We start from the raw sequence: 20958 nt of genomic DNA, 5'->3' as shown, positions 1-20958 counted from the left end.
TTGATGGCTTTCAGACTAGAACTTGTATCATCATCTCTCCTGGTCTCAGATTGGCAATTGCAGATTTTGGAACTTGTCAGTCTTCATCAGTGTATGACTCAATTCCTTGTTATATATGTGTGTATGTGCACATGTGTGTGTATACACATATATACATATATACATGTGTATGTGTATATATATATATATATATATATATATATATATATATATATGTAGTATATATGCACACACCCTATTGGTTCTGTTTCTCTGGAGAACCTGATACAAATCTTAAAAAGGATTACACTAAATGAAAGAATCCAGGCACATTATATGATTCCATTTATATGAAGTATCTGGAATATATAAATCCACAGAGAGAGAAAGCAGATAGGAGGTTTTCTGGGTCTGGTGGGGGGAGGGTATAGGGTTTTACTTTAAGTCATTGCAATACTAAGAAACTAGACAGAATTAGTAGTTGTACAACATTGTGAATAAGCTAACTATCACTGAATTACTCAGTTTCAAATAGTCTTTTTTATATGTGAGTTTCACCTCGTAAATTGCTTTATATGTAACAAAAAAAGTAAAAAATATATGCATACATACATGCATACATGCATTCTTCTAGAGCAAGGATTGAAATTCAAAAGCTTGCAGGGAGCCAGGTTAGTATTGCATTTCATCAAATCTAAGGTGCCATAGGTATTGAGACCAGTCATTGATCTTCCTACCATCAGCCTAGAAGAATCTTTCCAATTATAATTACAAGAAGCATTGATGGTTAGACATACCTTGGTCTCAGAGCATTAAAATGGAAAGGAATGGGTGTCTTAGGGTGGATGAATCAGTCCCAGAGAGGAGGCCTGGGAAGGTGCACTTCTAAAGAGGACTGCTGTTTCTCAGCTCCAGTTACTCACTGGTAGAAATTCTAATATTTCAAAAGTCTGGAATCCACATTTTAGATAAATCCAAATAAATCCAATGAATTTTAAAAGTATGTTAGAAACTAGCTTTTTAAAAACTCAAATACCTTACGGGCCAAAGAAAACATGTCCTTGGCCCACATGACCTGCAGCCTCCCTTGTGCCCAGTGGGCGCCTTTAGTCAGTTTGAACCAAGGCGAGAATGACTGACTCACAGAGAGTGGAGCGAAGGCCCTGTCACAGGCTGAGGGGTCAGCTGGCTGGGCCCTAGTCCTTAATATCAGGAGGTAAGGGCTGCAGAGAAGTGGATTGTTCACCCCTGTTGGGGACAGACTTGCACACTGGGGACTGGGCCTCCATGGGCCAAGACCTCACAGAACCTGCTCTGGGTGCTTGGAACTGGGATCAGGATAGTTTTGACCTAAATGACAAATCTAAGGCTCTTCCAATACCCTTTGAAAGAGATAGACACTTGAAACTAGTGTTTCTCCAAGTGTGCTCTCCCCAGCACCAGCCTCACCTCAAACGTGGTAGAAATGCAGACCCTCTGGCCCTCTCCATTCCTACAAAATCAGACCTTCTGGGTGGGACCCAGCAGTCTTTGTTTTTTTCAAGCCCTGCTGGTGATTGTGATGCACACTACCATTAGAGGACCTTTGGCCTACAGCAAACAGAATGACTCTATTATTTCATTGAATTTGGTAGTTTGTCATGTCCCCACTTGCAGAACGGTCTGTGCTACACAAGAAGCTATGTTAAAGTGAATGGATAAAAATCATCAGGAAACACCCAGGACTGGATGACTTCCAGTTGGTATTTTCATGCACATGGTACTTCTTACCCATTCTTGTCACCTTCTCAGTAAGCCTAACTTCCAGCCTCTCAACACAGCAGTCCTTTACCCTAAGCTTGGTGCTAATTATCTGCAATCCTGTGCTGCCAAATGCAAGCAGAGCAAAGAAAATCATCCCTAATTAATTAACACATTTTGTTCAATTCACACCATGAAAACTAGGAGAAATGCCTCATTTTCCCACCCTGCTCCCCCTCCCCCATAGTGATTAGCAGAAGAACCCTGCAATTGGGAAGCCTGTGCTTTGCCTTCAGGGCAATAAAGAGGTGAGGACTTCTGGAAATTGGCTTGACAATAACAGCATCAGAAAGCAAAGAGGAGAAGGCAAAATAGGAACAAAATAGAATATGAGCAAAAGAGCTGAGCAGCACGGCTGGGTCTGAAGAAGTGGTCCCAGGGGGTTAGTGGACTCCTCTGAGGGTAGATTCTGCAAATGTCAGGCCAGAGGTTGACTGATCCCAAGGGAATTTGGGGAAGTCAACAAATTATTTCTGAGCTTAACTTTCACATTTGTAAACCGGTGGGGAGTGAATGATGCCTAATTTGTAAACCATTCACATGGCCTCTAGAAGAACTGCCCTTGTGTATGGCACATACTCAGCTCTGGTCTGTGTTACTTGTCTTCTGCGCCTTCCGTGATAGGTGTCCCTAAGCTCGGGGAAATGGACAAGGGATGCAGCTGACTGACTGCAGTGCTGGAGTTTTATATTTTGTTCTCTCTGCCCTAAATTAAGGAGCTTTGCACTTTGAGTTTATAGGTCTTTCTGTTGGAGAACTTGGAATGAGCTGCCTACCACCTAATAGTCATATTATGAGAATTCACTGAGGGAAGTGTACCCAAAATGGCCTGCAAACATTTGTAAGGTGTGTTTTTGTGTGTATTGTTTGCTCGTTGGAGCATGTCAGACATTTGGAGATGGAATGGAACTTAGGCCTTGAATTGGTTTGATTTTTGTTTTCTAAGCTGGCTTGGAGGCATGTGAGATTATTTAAGAGACTTCCTCTCAGAGACAAAAGATACTGAACGGTGTGAGAACCACTGATCTCTGATCTAAAATGGAACCCATAATCCTCTGCTCTGGATGCAGATAGGCCACAGCTTGGATATTTTATTATTTACATTGCAATGCTCCTATGCACATAATCTCAAATTATCAATCACTTTTCATTTATAGGAAAATCAGAATTATCTGAGTGGGGTGAATAAATAAAGGCTCAGTGAACTAATGAATTTCAATCTCCTGCATCATTATTGATTTAATTGCTCTGTTACTAAACATAAACCCTGTCAGCATTTTTAGGGGGAAAAAGCCATTCTGTAATTATTTGGGAGTAATTGTGGGAATGTAAATGGAACTAACATGTCAGAATCAAGGAAAATGTGGCCACAGCCCTGTTGAAAATGCCATGTGTGCTACAGGAGCTTCTCCAGCTTTTACCCAAGGAAGTAAACATGGGTGTGGAACATTCAGAGAAGCTACTCATGTGGCCTTTCACATGCAAGAGAGTTATTTGAAAAGTCCTGTTTTATCTTCTAAATATTTGCAAATTTGCATTCAACTTTAAATCTCTTCATGTTTAAGTTTTACCCAAAATTTTGGGTAAAACTGATGCCCCAGGATAGGCACCCTTGCTCCAGGGTGCACCTGCCAGGCTCTGGGAATGAGAGTGCACTTGCCTGAGAAGCCTGCATCCTTGGAGAACAGAAGATGAAGGACTGTGAAGAAAGTGAAAGTTCCTAGGCCAGGATGCTCACCTGGCCCTGGTCGGCTTGTTCACCACTCATGTGTGGGCTTACATTATTACTGACTCTATATACAAAGCTCCACCCAGGGCTCTGGGCTGCAAGACTGCAGGAAAGCAGAGACTGGAGTGGTGGCAGAGTAGAGCACAGAGATTAAAGGCTGTGGGTAGAGAGCCGCAGAGGCAGAGAGTGGCTTGCTGCATGCAGTCTTGCACTGAGTGGCCAGGATTCTAGTGATTGACCTGGCACCATAGGAATAAAGTTGGGTATAAAACCTTTCACCCCAAGAACATTCCACTGTCATTTTCTAAGTCTCATTGAATCCATCGTGAACTTGTCTGGGACTGAAACCCATTGGCAAGACATGGATGTAGATCAACATGCACAAATGACCATGTGATTGAGACATTTGTGTATTTTCAGCAAACAGCCTTATCTTCACATGGTGATACTGTGAAAGGAAAGAATTTGAGTAACATGGTGGAGAGCTAAGGCAGAGGAAACTCACTCAACTAAGCCACATGTCTCCATACTGCTGAAACAGAAGGTCCCCCATAAGACTAAAATGTCCTGATGTTCACTCTATTTCTTGCTGGATTGAATTTTGGGGGTATGCAACAGTGGTGTGAATTCATACTTACAACTTTTCAAAAAGCAGATGGAGAAAGGCAATGAGAATGGGAGTAGGAGAAAGGCGTCTGAATTCACTCTAGAGCCCTCAGTTCAACTCCAAGGGCCTCAGCATCCTACAGAACCTTCTGCACATCAGCAACAGATTGGGCTTTGAATCTGTTAAACTATTTGCCAAGAAGGTTTCATTGTGGAAACACTTGTGTGCAAAACTGTGGAACTGCCTGGACTGCATGGGGGATGGGGAGCATCAGGACCGAGCCCCTAATAGTGAGAATAACAATGAGGCATCAGATACAATGAAGGGAACATGGAGAGCTGGGAGGAGGAACGATCCGCTAGTGTGCTCCACCGCCTCAGATTGTTCCAGGGGGTGACTGTTTGGGCTGAGTCTCCATGTCATTTTCACAGTCAGTGAACGGTAGTGCGTCCTTCTGTGAGTGCAGCAGATTTTTTAACCCCCAACATACCCCTGGAACTCATCTTGAACAAGCAGTCAGGATGCCAAACTCCCAAGACTGGCAAACATTTTTACTTCCTGGAAAATGGTTATCATGGCTATTGTTGCCTGCACATTCCTATCGTCAGTCTGGTGCTGGGATGACTTTGTAAATAATCTTAGCCAAAGCCACAAGTTAGGAAGAATTTTATGGAGTTTTAAATGTATCTCCTCTTCTGAGCTTAGTAGCTTCTGCAAAATATGTATTACCTGTTTGTGTAAAGACCTGTTTTTGATGCAGTGAAGATGAAGAATCTTTTATAAATACTCTGAATCGTCAGCAGAAGAATATTTTAAGTATCAAGAACCAAAATATGTATGCTTTAAATAAGAAGGAACTAATGTACTATCTTTTGTTATCATTGCATGTTTAAGCTGATTTTAGTCTGGCATGAAATGTTAATCATACACATCTTAAAAATACAAACTGGAATGCACACACTCGACTTGTAATTCTGCAAAGCTCTATTAAAAGTATAGTTTTTGTTGTGTCCTCAAGGAACTTTTATTCTGAGAAGCACACAAGCTAGATATCGACACTGTTGAACTAGAATTAGGAACAGCCGACTATAATCGTCCCCTGTAGGCAGGCTTAGCACTGTAAGGGGACTGATCAGCCTGCGGTAGGGGCCTACTACAGCTTCCTCAGGCATAAGTTTGAAAAGAAGAAAAGTCTACAACATTAAGGGAGTTTGAGGCCTGATTATGCCCATGCGTATTGGTCATCTGCTCCATCTGCTTTTTGAAGAGTTAGGAGAGTCGTCCAGCCTGAGGACACAGTCTCTGGGTGTTCGTTGACCTCCTTTGCCCTGTGTCAACCAGGTGATATGAAGAGCAAACACAGACCAGGATGGAGGAGCCTTTACAATGTGAAGAAGGCTGATGCCTTTGGACCGGCTAGCATTTCTGACTCACCAGTCCTCTGATTCTTTATCATCAAGTGAGAATCTTAGAGACACAGACCAGTCTCTTATCTCACTTGATGCCAAGCCCCATTCCATATGCCACCACGTTGGTTTCCTCTCTGAGCAGCCTAGCATCACTAAAATGCAGCTCTACTTGGGCCTAAGAGCAGACATGCTGAGGAGAGATTTGCACGCAAGCTGTAGCCAAAAACATAAGGCCCACCAGGGCCACCAGATTCAGTGGGAGTGTTACAGAAATTACTGAAAAAACCTGGACTGGATCACTGACGGAAAAGCCAAGCGGCACTCGGAGGTCTTGGAGTGTTGAGGCTTTATTTCACACTGGCGGGCTCAGAGGGGAGAAATCTCCCCAGAAGTCTGAGCCCTGAACAAAGGCAAAGGGAGCAATATATATCTTTCTGCTTTTGTATCTGTAACATTCCTTCGTGCACAGCAAGCGAGCAGGCAGAGGGGAGGGAGTGAACCCTGGGAAACAGGGCTCAGCAGAGCAGGAAACCAAGGGAGTGTTTTTTTGTTGTTTGTGTTGAGGAAGGGGGAGCCACCTGGGCTAGATTGCTGTTCTTGTAAATCTTACTTATCATGAGGAGGTATTCTAGTAATCCCTTTGTACTCTCCTTGAGCAGAAACTATGAGCCCTAGTGATGCCCAGTCATTACTCCATGTCTCATATGAGGCAGGTTGATGGGAGCATCCAGTGACAACTTTCACAGCATCAAGAGTACTGAGAGGCAGTGAAAAGAGAAAAAGCAGCCCCCACACTCATCTACAAAGAAACTTTGAGCTAGAGGCCACAGAGCCTTGCATTTTGTCCTTCTTCAGCACAGATTATCTTCTAGAAAGTAGACACTGTATGGATTTGCTTAATACTCAGAGTTTAAAAATTATTTTCTGCAAATATGCAATGTATTAAAAGGTAATTGCCTTTGAATAAATATTCAGAATCATTTCTGAGTAAAACTTACCTAGAAGAGAATGGAAGCAAGTACTCTAGCTGTTTCGATTAGTACATTAACAGATATATTGAGCAATGATGAAAAATAAAGCATTTTAGCAACCTGGTTTACAACTACCTACTAGACTGCAGAAAACCATGTAACAGTTGTGTTCCTAAATTTCCCAGGAAGGCAGTTAAATGAGACCTCAGAATAGCTTCTTAATGCCATGCTCTGGCTCCTTTCTAATAAACAGTTTCCTGGAAATCCCTAGATAATAATACAGATCAGAAGAAATGGATGTACAGCAGTTTAACACTATACTTTGCTAAATGGAACCACATTATAATTACAACAATAAACATCTATTGACCTATCATTCTACTGCCCTCAGGCCTGCTTCATAAATACTTTTTGCAAATTTGAATGTGAAAAGAGATTGTTTACATAAGTAGTTACAAAGGGCCTCTAACATTACAGTAATTGTGTTTGTTAATTTCCATTTCTCTACAAAGTACCCCTCCTCCCCACTTGCAGATCCTCTATTACTGGGAGACATTAGGTTCAACAAGCTTGTTTTATTCAATAGCAGCCTAATGAAATGAAATGCTGCTGTCTTTGTAGACCGTAGCTGGAGAAATAACTGTGATTAAGCATTTTTGTGTTGGGGTGTAAGTATCTATTTCAATGCTTCTTTTGCTCGTCTCCCATTTTCCTTCTTACAGATTTTTAAAAGCATTGGCTCAGATGAGATTTCCCAAGGGCAAGGAAGTCGGAGGCTGATCAGCTTTTCTCTCTCAGGTATGTTTTGCTCATTTGAAGACTGTGGAAAAAGCAAGAATGTCAAACGACAATCATGAGATCCACTTCAATCTGACTCTCATAAGCAAGTTACTCAATCGCTGTGCCTCAGTTTCTCCATCTGTAAAACAAAATTAAAAATATCTGCTCCATTTCCCTTGACCTGATAGGGATAGTAGAGGGTTCAATAAGTAATAGATAGGAATGCACCTCGAGATGATAAGAAGAAAAGCTACTGTTTTACTTTTCCTCCATTACCAGGTAGAATTAATTGGAGTTTATAAAGTGGAGGTAGGGAAAACTGGAGAGAAGCAGCTAGCAGACCCTTTGTCTATATAAAATCTCATATGAAGCTCAATTCGTACAACAGACAAAAACCAAGCTGCTGAAAAATGTACATTCATGGAAGAATCAGTGATATCCAAATAAAGGCCGTAATTTTTTTTTTTGTAGATAATTATTTTTTATTGAAGGGTAGTTGTACAACACAGTGATTCAACATTTATATACATGATAATTCTAGGTACCAGCTATCACCATACCAAGTTGTTACAATATTTTGACTGTATTCCTTATGCTATACATTACATCCCGGTTACTTATTTATTTTACAATTGGAAGTGTGTACTTTTTTTTTTTTTTATGAGGGCATCTCTCATATTTATTGATCAAATGGTTGTTAACAACAGTAAAATTCTGTATAGGGGAGTCAATGCTCAATGCACAATCATTAATCCACCCCAAGCCTACTTTTCGTCAGTCTCCAATCTTCTGAAGCATAACAAACAAGTTCTTACATGGAGAACAAATTCTAACATAGTGAATAAGTTACATGGTGAACAGTACAAGGGCAGTCATCACAGAAGCTTTCGGTTTTGCTCATGCATTATGAACTATAAACAGTCAGTTCAAATATGAATATTCATTTGATTTTTATACTTGATTCATATGTGGATACCACATTTCTCTCTTTATTATTATTATTTTTAATAAAATGCTGAAGTGGTAGGTAGATACGAGATAAAGGTAGAAAACATAGTTTAGTGTTGTAAGAGAGCACATGTAGATGATCAGGTGTGTGCCTGTAGACTATGTGTTAATCCAAGCTAGACCAGGGCAATAAAACATCCACGTATGCAGAAGATTTCTCTCAGAACGGGGGGGTGAGGTTCTAAGCCTCACCTCTGTTGATCCCCAATTTCTCACCTGATGGCCCCCCTGCGACTGTGCCTGTCTTAGGTTGTTCCTCCCTTGAGGAATCTTACCCGTCTCTGGCTAACCAGTCATCTTCCGGGGCCATACAGGGAAATGTGAAGTTGGTAAGTGAGAGGGAAGCCTTATTGTTTGAAAAGGTTAGCTTTTTACTTCTTTGCATATTTATGCCCTGTGGCTTCTATGCCCAGCATTTGTCTTGAGGTATCTTTACCACTTGGAAGAATTATGATACTCGGTAAATTTGATATGAGGCACGAATTCTATTTAAGGGTTGTAATTAGGAAGAAAGAAGAAAAGCTATAGAAGTATCAGGCGGAAGAAAACATGGGAAGATTGATTATTTCTTTGACATATCTTCTTGTAGAGTAACTTCAGCATGTATAGGTTTTAAACTACTAATTAAATTGCGCACACACATTAACATAATAGGAGTACAGTTACATAACCAAAGCATACCTGTAATTACCAGCCATCTCCAGTGAAACCAAGAAAACCAGTTAGGCACCTTAGCCATTTGTGAAAACTTATCTATGATATGGTGGATATTGTCCAACTGAACTTGAACAATCTGAGAGAAATCAGACAAATTAAAACAACCCATTCCTGGGGACTGTTCACATCCCATATGTTCTTTTAACAGTAAATAGTCTGTAGTTGTAAGATTTTGGAGCACTACAATTTGCACTTCTCCTAATTCTTGGTTGAGTTCCAACAGTATAGATCCAGTCAAATTTGTTGTTTTACTGTATGCACAGGCCAGCTTAGATATCTCCTTCTTCATTCCCATGGCAAGTCCAGGAACTGGTGGGATGAGTGCATCTACAGCTGTAGCAGTGCGTGGATCTTTGTTGGGTTTTTTTTGATGATCATCTTCTGGCATGAGTCTTCCAGAGAGTGCTGATGTTGGAAGTTCTTTTTCATATCGTATCTTAGTTCATTTTCGGAGTAGCCAAATTAGGCTTTATAAAGGCTGTAATTTAATAAATAGTTTGTGGTTCAGGAACCTAGTTAATATTTTAGTTTCCATAAAGTACATGGTTCATGTACATGTTAACAATGGGGACAAACTGGATAAAAGGCATGTGGGAATCTTTGTATCTTTCTCAACTCCTGCCAATCTAAAATAATTTCAAAACTTAAAGTATAAAGAAAAACTGGGTTGCTCTGCCTAGAATGATATATAAAGCTCAGAGGCCCACATATGCAGTACCACCCTGGAAGTAGTCTTTGAGGAGATGCAATGATGTGAAGCTCTAGGACTCCATTGAGCAGAGTTTGAAAACTTCTGACTTAGTTTGTTGTCAAACCAACAAATGTTGCAGGCCATCAGTGTCAGAGATTCAAGATCACAAAAGCAAAGTGCCTGAGTGTCCTGGGAAGATTCACCATCACCTGGGGCTTTTCATGTCTACATGAGCCCCATCAAAGAGAATGTGTGTCTACAGATCCATTGATAAGAGATTATAGCAAAGTTTCAGGATACACGGTTAATATACAAAAAAGTCAATAGCTTTCCTATATACCAGCAATGAACAAGTCAAATTTATATTGAAATGAACTATACAATTCCATTTATATTAGCACCAAACAAATAAAATAACTAGGTAAAACCTAACAAAATATGTACAAGATGTATATGAGGAAAACTATAAGACTGAGAAATGAAATCAAAGAAGAAATAAATACATGGAGACATATTCTATGTTCATGGATAGCAAGACATGATCAAGATGTCAATTTTTCTGAACTTGGTTTATGGAAGTAATACAATCCCAATTAAAATCCCATCAAGTCATTTGTTAATATTGACAAACTGATTCCAAAATTTATATAGAGAGGCAAAATACCCAGAATAACCAATACAATATTGAAGGAGAAGATCAAAATTGAAAAACTGACATTACCTAACTTCAAGAGTTAACTACAGTTATGGTAACTGGCACAGGAAGGTATCAGTGAAGGAATAAACAACTAGGTCAATGGAACAGAATAGACAGCCCAGAAACACACCTATAGAAGTTTAGTGAACAGGTTATTGACAAAGGAGAAATGGCAATACAATCAAGCAAAGATAGTCTTTCAATAAATGGACAGCAGTTAGAACTATTGGACATCTACATGCAAAGAAAAATCTATATGAAGAATTTATACCCTTCACAAAATTAATTCAATCAACTAAAAATTTAGAATAAAGGAATTCAGTAAAGCTACAGTATACAAAATCATACAAAAATTTATTGTTTCTATACATTAATAATGAACTATCAAAAAGAAAAATTAAGAAAACATCACATTTGCTTTTGCATCAAAAAGAATAAAGTTCCTAAAAAAAATATAACCAAGGAGGTGAAGGACCTGTACACTGAAAACTGTAGGACCTGAAAGAAATTGAAGACAGCACACGTAAATGGAAAGATATTCTGTATCTATAAGTTGGAAGAATTAAAATAGCTAAAATGTCCATACTACCTAAAGCAATCTACAGGTTCAATTCAATCTCTATCAAAATTCCAATGGCATTTTTCACATAAATAGAACAAACAATCCTAAAATTTGTGTGGAACCACTAAAGACCCTGAATAATCCTAATAATAAGCAATTTTAAGAAGGAAGAACAAAATGAGGGAAACATCATGCTTCCTGATTTCAAACTATATTATAAAACTGTAGTAACCACAATAGTATTGGCATAGAAATAGACATGTAGATTAGTGTAACATAATAAAGAACCCAGAAATAAATCCGCACTTTTATGGTCAATTAATTTATAACAAAGGAACCAAGAATATATATTGGTAAAAGGACAGTCTTTCTAATAAATGGTCTTGGGAAAACTGGTCAACCACATACCAAAGAAGGAAACTAGAACATAATCTTACACCATATACAAAAATTAATTTAAAATGGATTACAGACTTGAAAGTAAGACTTAAACCATAAGACTCCTAGAAGAAAACATGAGTGATAAACTCCTTGTCATCAGTCTTAGTGACAATTTTTTAGATTTGACACCAAAAACAAAGGCAACCAAAGAAAAATAAACTACTAGGACTAAATGAAACTAAAATGCTTCTGCACAGCAAAGGAAACAATCAACAAAATACAAAGGCAACCTATGGAGTGAGAGAAAATGTTTGCAAATCATATCTCCAGTAAGAGGTTAGTAGCCAGAATATATTAAGAACTCATACAACTCAGTAGCCATAAAAAATGAACAACATGATTTAAAAAATGAACAGAGAATCTGAATAGACATTCTTCCAAAAAAGATATATAGATGGCCAACAGGTATATGAAAAGTGCTCAACATCACTAATCTTCATGGAAATGCAAATCAAAACCACAATGAAATATCCTCTCACACCTGTTATAATGGCTTTTATCAGAAAGAAAAGAAACAGCAAATGCTGATGAGAATGTGGATAAAAAGGGAACCCTTGTGCACTGCTCGCAGGGAAATTGGTGGAGCCATTATGGAAAACAGTATGGAAGGGCCTCAAAAATTAAAACTAGAACTACCATATGATATATCAATTCCATATCTCAGTATTTATCCAAAGAAAATAAAAATACTAACTTGAAAAGATATATGCATCCCTTGTTCACTGCAGCATTATTTATAATAGCCAATACATGGATGCAACCTAAGGTTCCATTGATGAGTGAATGGATAAAGAAAATGTGGTGTGTGTGTGTGTGTGTGTGTGTGTGTGTGTATAAAGTGAAATACTATTCAGCCATAAAAAAGAAGGAAATCTTGCCATTTGTGACAACATGGATGGCCCTTGAGGGCATTATGTTAAGTAAAATACAAAGACAAATACTGTATGATTTCACTAATATGTGGAATCCAAAAAAGAAAAATAAAGCTTCTAAATACAGAGAACAGATTGGTAGTTACCAGGTCAGGGGTAGAGAGTGGGTGAAATGGGTGGAGGTGGTCAAAAGTACATACTTCCAGTTATAAAATAAACGCCATGTGGATGTAATGGACAGCATGGTGACCACAGTCAATACTATTGCATCATCTATTTGAAAGTTGCTAGGAAAGTAGATCTTAAAAGTTCTTACTAAAAGAAAAAAATTGTAACACTGTGTGGTGATGGATGTTAACTAGAATTAGTGGTGATCGTTTCTCAATATATACAAATATCAAATAATTGTGCTGTATGCTTCAAACTAATTTAATGTTATATGTCAACTATAACTCAGTGTAAAACATTAACTCAAAATGTATCACAGACCTAACTGTAAAATGCAAAACTGTAAAACTCCTAGAAGATAAGGGGAGAAACCTAGATGTCCTTGGCTATGGTGATGCCTCTTAGGTCCACACCAAAGTCATGATACATGAAAAAAATAACTGATAACATGGAATTCACTGGAATTAAACACTTCTGCTCTGTAAAATACAATGTCAAGAGAATGAAAAGAAAAGTCACGGACTGAGAGGAAATGTTTGCAAAAGACACTTCTGATAAAGGACTGTTATTCAGAATATACAAAGAGCTCTGAAAGCTCAACAATAAGAAACCAAACAATTCAATTAGAAACTATGAGCCAAAGACCTTAACAGCCACCTCACTACAGAAGTTATACAGATTGCAAACAATCGGATGAAAAGATGCTCCACGTCATGTGTCACTAGGAAATGCAAATTAAAACAATGAGATACCACTACACGTGTATTAGAATGGCCAAAATCCCAGAACTCTGTCAACAGCAAATGCTGTCAAGAAGGCAGAACAGGAAGAACTCTCATTCATTGCTGGTAGGAATGCCAAATTGCACATCCACTTTTGAAGACAGTTTGATGGTTTGTTACAAAGCTAAACATTTTCTCACCATAGGATCCAGTGATTGCACTCCTTGGTATTTACCTAAATGAGCTGAAAATTTAAGTCCATCCAAACCCTTCACACATGTTTGTAGCGGCTTTTTTCATAATTGTCAAAACTTCAAAGCAACCAAGATATCCTTCAGTAGGTGAATGGGTAAGTAAAGAGTCATATATCCAGATAATGGAATAGTATTCATTACTAAAGGAAATGAACTATCAAACCATGAAAAGATATGGAGGAATCTTACATACATATTACTAAGTAAAAAAAAAAGTTAATCTGAAAAGGCTACATGTTATATGATTCTAATTATGACATTATGGAATGGGCAAAACCATAGAGTCAGTAAAAAGATCAGTGGTTGCTAGAGTATAAGGGCAGGAGAGAGAGACAGGCAAAGCCCAGAGGGTTTTTAGGGCAGTGAAAATACCATGTATGATATTCTTAAAGATGGATACATGTTACTTATTCATTTGTCAAAACCCACTGAATCTACAACACCAGCAGTGTACTCAAGTGTAAACTATGGACTTCAGATGATAACGATGTGTCAATGTAGATTCAGTAATTATAACAAATGTATACTCAGGTAGGGTATGTTGATAATGGGGAGGGCTATGCATGTGTGGGGAATGGGGTATATAGGAAAATCTCTACTCTTAATTTTTCTGTGAACTTACAATTTCTCTAAAAATATTGTCCTTTTTTTTTAAGAAAAAAAAGCTCCATTGACGATATTAGCATGCGTATAAGGCTAAAAAAGCAGATAAGAAAAGAAAACTCAATACTTTCATATTACTAGGGCAGAAAGCTAACAACCCCGACTTGCTGTTCTTGTGTCCCTGTTGAAATGCTTGAGAAACAATTATTTGTGCAAACCTCCAGACCCAACAGAAACCGGGAAAACTACTTGCCAGAAACCAAGAGCAATTTTATTCACCAAAGCTCAGTGAAATCCTGAAGTCCGATGCCGTGCAAGTCGGCAGCTTGAGGCTGGGAAGAATTTTCAAGTTGAGCCCCTCCCTCCAGTCTGCTCAGGGAGCACTAGAAGTTGAGTCCAGGAAGGGCCAGCATACTTGCAAAGCATAGTGTCCACAATGCCAGTTGTATTGATTTATCACAAGGATTTATCACCAAAACAACTTAATATGTGGCAGTGGATGTTCCATATAGTGGGTTCTGTAGACATCTCAGTACATATTTGTAATGAGATGGAAAACAGTCTAAAGATTCAACAGATTTTTCCATGGACTTTTCTCCTTGAATAAGGTCTGATATGATGTTTAACATTACTAAAATACATTTAAATGAACATATTCCTTATTTTGTAGATTTCCAGGCCATGGGGTTAAAGAAAGGGATGTTCTTCAACCCAGATCCTTACCTGAAGATTTCCATTCAGCCTGGGAAACACAGCATCTTCCCTGCCCTCCCCCACCATGGGCAGGAGAGGAGATCCAAGATCGTGGGCAACACCGTGAACCCCGTCTGGCAGACCGAGGTGAGTGCCACGGCCCTGAAGAGGGGCCGAAGTGCCAGGCGTGACCCTGAAGCAGCCAGTGTGTGCTTCCCTCCTTCCTTGGGGTCTCACACTCTGCTACTAAGCTCGTGGTTCTCTTGGTCTTAGGAGAGAACCATGTTCTCTCTGGGTTGCAGCTTTTAGGGATCTTGATCAAGTCCCTCTAGGCAACACAAGGGAACAGAAGAGCCTCTCCATCTGATTCAGAGCCTGCATCTGAAAGCAGGGCAGCCATGCCCTCTGCCTTTGTGTGGGAGAAGGAACAGAAGCATTTTGATCTGCTCATGCTCACACTCTGACCACACGTGGGGTCCTTAAGCAAGAGTGCCCAATTTTAAATGTGTCCCTCTGGGCCAGTTCCAGAGATTCTAAAACTGTCAGGTTCCTGAAACAGGTAACTAAATAGGACCTAGAATTTCCCTGGGGGTTGCATATTTTCTGATTTTTAACAGCCATGAAGCCTAACTGTTCACTCCATCTTCCTAGTTTGCATGGTGCTCGGCAACTTGCTAGAGTATTGAATGGTTTGTTTTGTCTAATGAAGGCCTTTCTCCACTCCTCAGTGCGTCTCCTCCACCAGCAAGGAGCTTGGAGGTTCCTTAGCAAAGTCAAGTGTCACTCTGGGCCTCACAGTGACTAAGTCCTCTCCTTGGGAACCAGCAGAAAGTTGTCGCAGCTGATTTGGGGGTCTGGTTTACGCTTTAGCTTGAGGGTATGTAACCTGCAAACTGTGTCTGCCTCAGAACAGAGAGGCTTAGGATGTGAGAGTGGCCACAGTATGTATGACATAGGAGTTAAAAGTGCAGCTTTTAAGAAGTCACACAGACCTCGGTTCAAATCCCAGCTTAGCCAGTTACTTGTCTGAATTTGAGGAATCGGTTATCCTCAGGCTGGGCCTAGAGCATCTCCCTCAGGCTGTTGCTGATAGAAATGTGCCACTCCTGCCCAAGGAGCTTGCTTTGCACCGGGTTCCTTCCTTTACCATTCAAAGTAGATCATCTCTGATATAGAGCTTTCCAGCATCCTTGACAAGAAACTGTAATTAAATATTTGGGGATAAATCTTTTACTTTTCGTCTTAAGTTATACCACCTACTTCCTAGACTTAATTAACCTTGACCCAGGCTTTACAGAGGAGCAACGTTAGAGCTTTTGAATGGACTAAAGGGAAATGAGTTGTACTTAAACTCCCTACTACTTTGTCGATCAACAGATCTGAAACACTTATAGTAGTGTTAATGTGATTAATGAATCTTAAATTATATGTCCCTTCAGTCTGGCTATTCTCTGAACTCCTCACTGCATTCCTGGAGATAATATAAGATGCCACGGGAATATATAGTACATGAGAAAAAAGGACTTCTCTCTTCTGAAGAACTTTGGAGCAACTTGTTCTAAGACATTCAGTCATAAAGATATTATAAGTCTCAAAGAACGTGTGTAAAATACAGCACCACCAGAATGTTTCTTGATTTAAAATGTCAACTAGAATCCACTTTAAGTCCCAAAATTATTTCTGGATCTTTAGTTTAAGATTTATTTTGCTCTGGAAGGATACTGGCAAGCCCTCACTGCTCCTCTGCTCTTGACCTCCTCCATCGTATCCAATGTGCTGTGGTTCAATGGGAAAAAGAAGGTGAAGGTACTCTGGCTAATCATTTAACCATTTAAGAATGTTATACTGAGTATCTACTTGGTCGTAGAAATAGAGTAGAAGGAAACACAAAAATGATTGATAGGTAAGACCTCTCAGGCTGGTGGGAGGAAACTATACAATGAAATAAATGTCTTAATCAAGGTGTAAACCGAGTGCTACAGAACGCTGAGGAAAGGCTTCACAGATGGCGTGCTATTTGACTTGGGTCTGGATGGTTGATGCGATATACTCGGGAGGGTGGGCATTCCAGGTAGAAGGAACTAATGTGCAAAGATACCAAGGCACCCCACACTCAGAGAACTGTTGAGAAATGTCACGTGGTTGGAGCTTGCGGAATGCACAGCCAAGAGATGGCGACTGGGCTGGGCATACTCCAGTTGCGCACATCCGGCATGGTTCCCTTATTCCTTACAAAGAAAAGCTAACATTGGCTTCTGGGTCTCACATTGCACCTTGTTCAGAGAAAAGAAGCGTCCCTGCCCCTGCAGGATTCATGCAAGTCTTTAAACTTCCAGCTGTCCTACTTTCTGTATTTACTGACTTACAAAGAATATTCAATGAGAAATCATTGACGTTGCTGCATTTAAGAGCAAGAATATCCTTTCATGTGTGGTCTAAATGATAAATTTATTTCTATGATTAATGTTGCCTTAAAGATTTCAAAGGAGACTTCCACATTGATTGATCTATCTCCTCTTTACTATTACTGTAATTAAAAACTATCTTCACCCAGAGAACACTGTCTTTGATTTTCAGTTCTGTTTACATTCCTGAATAGACATAATGAGCACTTACAAGATTAAAGCTACACAGAGAAGTTAAATAGAAACAGCAGCAACTAAAGAGTCTTGGTTTACTTATGCACAGAGCATACATTTATGCCACTAAATCAACCATGGAATTCCTGAAAGCAAATTCTCAAAAACATCAAATGAATTGAGCACACATAAAAATCAGCCTGAGACCATGCTGTTTGTCAGCCTCCACCCCATTCTCTCTGTCTCTGCCCTCAAAGGTGGGTGAATTAATCCCTACATACGGGTGCTATCAGCCTGGAGTCTGGTCATAAGATTAGAATATTAAGACAGACAAGGCCTTGCCTCATGGGGCTTATGTTCTAACCTGAGAAAACAAAACAAAATAAACTAACAAAATAATTTCAATGGCAGATAAGTAACATGAATGAACCATCACATTGTATGTGATATGATATGCGTGATGGAGAGAAGCTACCTTAGATAGCAGTGGTCCAGGAAGGCCTTTTGGAGTTCCTGCCACATGAAATGAGCAGCCAACACACAAGACCTGGTTAGACATGCACTGCAGACAGAGGAAGCAACTAGCATGAAGGCCTGAGTGTAATGAGCTTTATAGGTTTAAAGAACAGCAGGAATGTCACTGTGGCTGGAGAAAAGGAGTATATATGTGAGGGATGGGGTGAGGATAAGGTGAAGTTGGGGTGAGAAGCAAGGACTGGCATTTTGTCGTCATAGAAAGATGGAAAGTGGTTAGGATTTTAATTTAAATGTGATAAGAAGCCACTGGACTAGGGAAGCATTATACTCTGATTAAAATTTTATAAAAATGCTCCTGTGCTATGTGTGGAATGGATTACAAAGAGTCAAGAATGGAAGCAGTAGATTCCTACTTCTGATTCTCATGGAGTAGCTCATGGCACACTAGCATAGAACACCTAGAAAAGCCAGATAAAAATTTTTTAAAAGCATTTGTGATGACATCAGGACATGGTCAAGATGACCAGAGCTGTGTGGTCAAGATCTGGGAGAGTAGAATTTTAAGGGAACTAACTTTCTGCAACTTCTTTTTATGAGAGAGACGAGAAGGTAGGCAAAAAAGCTACTGAAGATGAGGAAGAGTTTTCTGTAATCTCACAGTGCTGAAGAGACAAAACCTGGAGTTCTGGATCCTCCACGGGAGAGATGTGATAGTAAAACCCTAGATTCTCCTTTGGACGCTTGGCTGGCTGCAGTGTAGGCAAACTAATAGTAGGAAACTTCAAGACATCTTAGACAGCTCAGTCAGTCCCTGATAGATTAAAATTGTCTGACTCAATAATTATCTGACAATGACAGTAAAAACAAACCCACAGATGACTTATTATTGGAGTTATCAGAGATATATTTTTAAATACTATTTTATGTGTTTTTAAACTTACAAAGCTAGACATAAATAATAAAAAACTAGAAAAATGTCTGCCTTGACACTTAAGCAAAAAACTTAAAAGATCTATGGGTCAAAGAAGAAATCACAATAAAAACTATATATAATTTAAAAAGAGAATACAAAAAGAAGTAAATAAAAATATAGAAAATATTTTGCACTAAATAATAATGAACATATGACAGCTAAAGTGGTGGGATGCAACTAAATTAGAAAAGAAGAAAAGCTGAATATCAGTGAACTGAGTCCATAAGATTAAGCTACAAAATTAACAGCAAATCAAACACACAGAGATAAGAGGGAAGTATACTAGTATAATTGAGAAGATAAATGTAGATATCACTGAATTTAAAAAAATATGTAATAGAGAAAATTAATAAAAATTGAAACAGTGATCCTACATGTATTAAAAAATAAGAGAGTATTATGGAAAAATCATGCTAGTAAATTTGAAAATTTAGATGTAATAGAAAACTCCAAAAACAACACATATTACTAAACTGATAAAAGAATAAATAGAAATACTGAATAGTCCTATATATCAAGGAAATTAAATCTGTATCTTAAAACTTTTTCACAAAGAAATATCTCCAAACAGTCACTATTTGAATTCTCCCGAACATTTAATGAAGAAATAACAATAATCTTATATAAATTCTTCCAGAGCTAAGAAATTTGTTTTAGGAGATAAACAAGTCTTAGATAGCAAAATCTGACAAAGTCAATACAAGAAAAGTAAATTACAGTTCAAGCTGTCTCATGAAAATTCTGTGTAATTATGCTAAATAGAACATTAGCTGATGGAATCCAGCAACATAAAGCAGCTAATCTTTATGAAACTATTTATTCCAAGAATGCAAGGTTAACACTAAAAACTCAATAGCTGTAGCAGTTTCTCTCTGGCAATAGTCTTCTCATCATTTGCTGAAGTCTGGCTGAACAAGAAAGGGAGTAACTGCTTCCCCACACTATAGTTAGGACTAGACAGTCTTCCCATAACTCTGCTAATGGTGAAAGATGCAGGATACAATTAGACACAAAAATTGCTCACAAGTGTAAGCCGTTATTGTCAGAAGTTTACCAAATTTCCAGGTCATGAATTTCCTTTCAAGGTTCTGGTATAACTGTTTTGAACTTCAAATAGCTCTGCACTTACAGATCCTTCCCGATGATTCTTTGTTCAAAGTCACCAAGCAATATGATGCCCACCAGGCCTGTAGCAATTATGGGAAAAGATATCCAGTTAGGACACTTGCATGTGGAGAATGTGATTAAAAATCTACCATAATGGTAAACATTTTGTTCTCAAACAGAACAACAAAAATCTTCCTGTTATTGGTAACTATGAGCATCAGAATTTTTTTGTGTGAAGTACAAAGCTGCCAATAGAAAACCAGTGCAAAGGCCCAGGCATTGGTATTGTTTTTTCAATTTCCAGTTGTATGGAATTTTGTTTATCAATAAATATTATCTAATACTCTTTCCATTATTATTTTTATCCTTATCTTTATTAAGGGACAACTTACACACATAAACACAATTCATTATATACCACAAGTGAAAAATTGCATTCATTTCAAGCAAACAATTTGATAAGCTTTGACAATATTATCTCTCTATGAAATCTCCACCATATTAAAAACACAGAACATTTCCATCATCATCCAAAGATTACTAGTACCGCTTTTTCAGTTTAGACCTGACTTCATCCCTGGCCATCAAATTCTGAACTATACATAAATTTTCCTTTTATGTGAATGGAATCTTACAGTATACACTCTTTTGTCTCTGGCTTCATTTGTTTAAAATAGTGCTTTTTTGATTCATTCAGGTTGTTGCATACATTAATAGTTTGTTCCATACATTAATAGTTTTTTCTTTTTACTGTTGAGTGACATTCAAATTGTACAGATATACCACATATAGTTTATCCACTCAATGGACATTCAGATTGTTTCCAGATATTAGCTATTGTGATCAAGGCTGCTGTGAATATTCAGGTACAAGCCTTACCAATTTATTTCTCTCAGGAAGCACCTAGGAGTGGAATGGCTGGGTCATATTGGTGAATGAAGATTGCCAAAAAGTTTTCCAGTGTGGTTGCACCAGTTCACATTCCCACCAGTAGTGTATGAGAATTCCATTTGCTCCACATCCTCATGAACACTTGGTATTGTCATTCTTTTTAATTTAAGCTATTCTAGTAGATGTGTAGTGGTAATTTATTGTGGTTTTAATGTGCATTTTCATGTT

At 38.6% G+C, this 20958-nt stretch overlaps 1 protein-coding gene across 4 annotated transcripts in view; it reads left to right on the top strand.

Annotated features, from left to right (window-relative positions):
• Window positions 1–20958, top strand: part of HECW1 (HECT, C2 and WW domain containing E3 ubiquitin protein ligase 1) — a 374060-nt gene that overhangs the window by 229479 nt on the left and 123623 nt on the right. For all 4 annotated transcript variants that reach the window (XM_057504386.1, XM_036918894.2, XM_036918893.2 and 1 more), the window contains 2 exons: window positions 7218–7293; window positions 14681–14850. In XM_057504386.1, the coding sequence (XP_057360369.1) occupies window positions 7218–7293; window positions 14681–14850 (246 nt within the window). The remainder of the gene's footprint in view (window positions 1–7217; window positions 7294–14680; window positions 14851–20958) is intronic.

This window comes from Manis pentadactyla, chromosome 7, assembly GCF_030020395.1.
Source record: "Manis pentadactyla isolate mManPen7 chromosome 7, mManPen7.hap1, whole genome shotgun sequence".
NCBI lineage: Eukaryota > Metazoa > Chordata > Mammalia > Pholidota > Manidae > Manis > Manis pentadactyla.
Note: the sequence above shows the minus strand (reverse complement) of the source record. Positions and strands in the feature narration are given on the sequence as shown.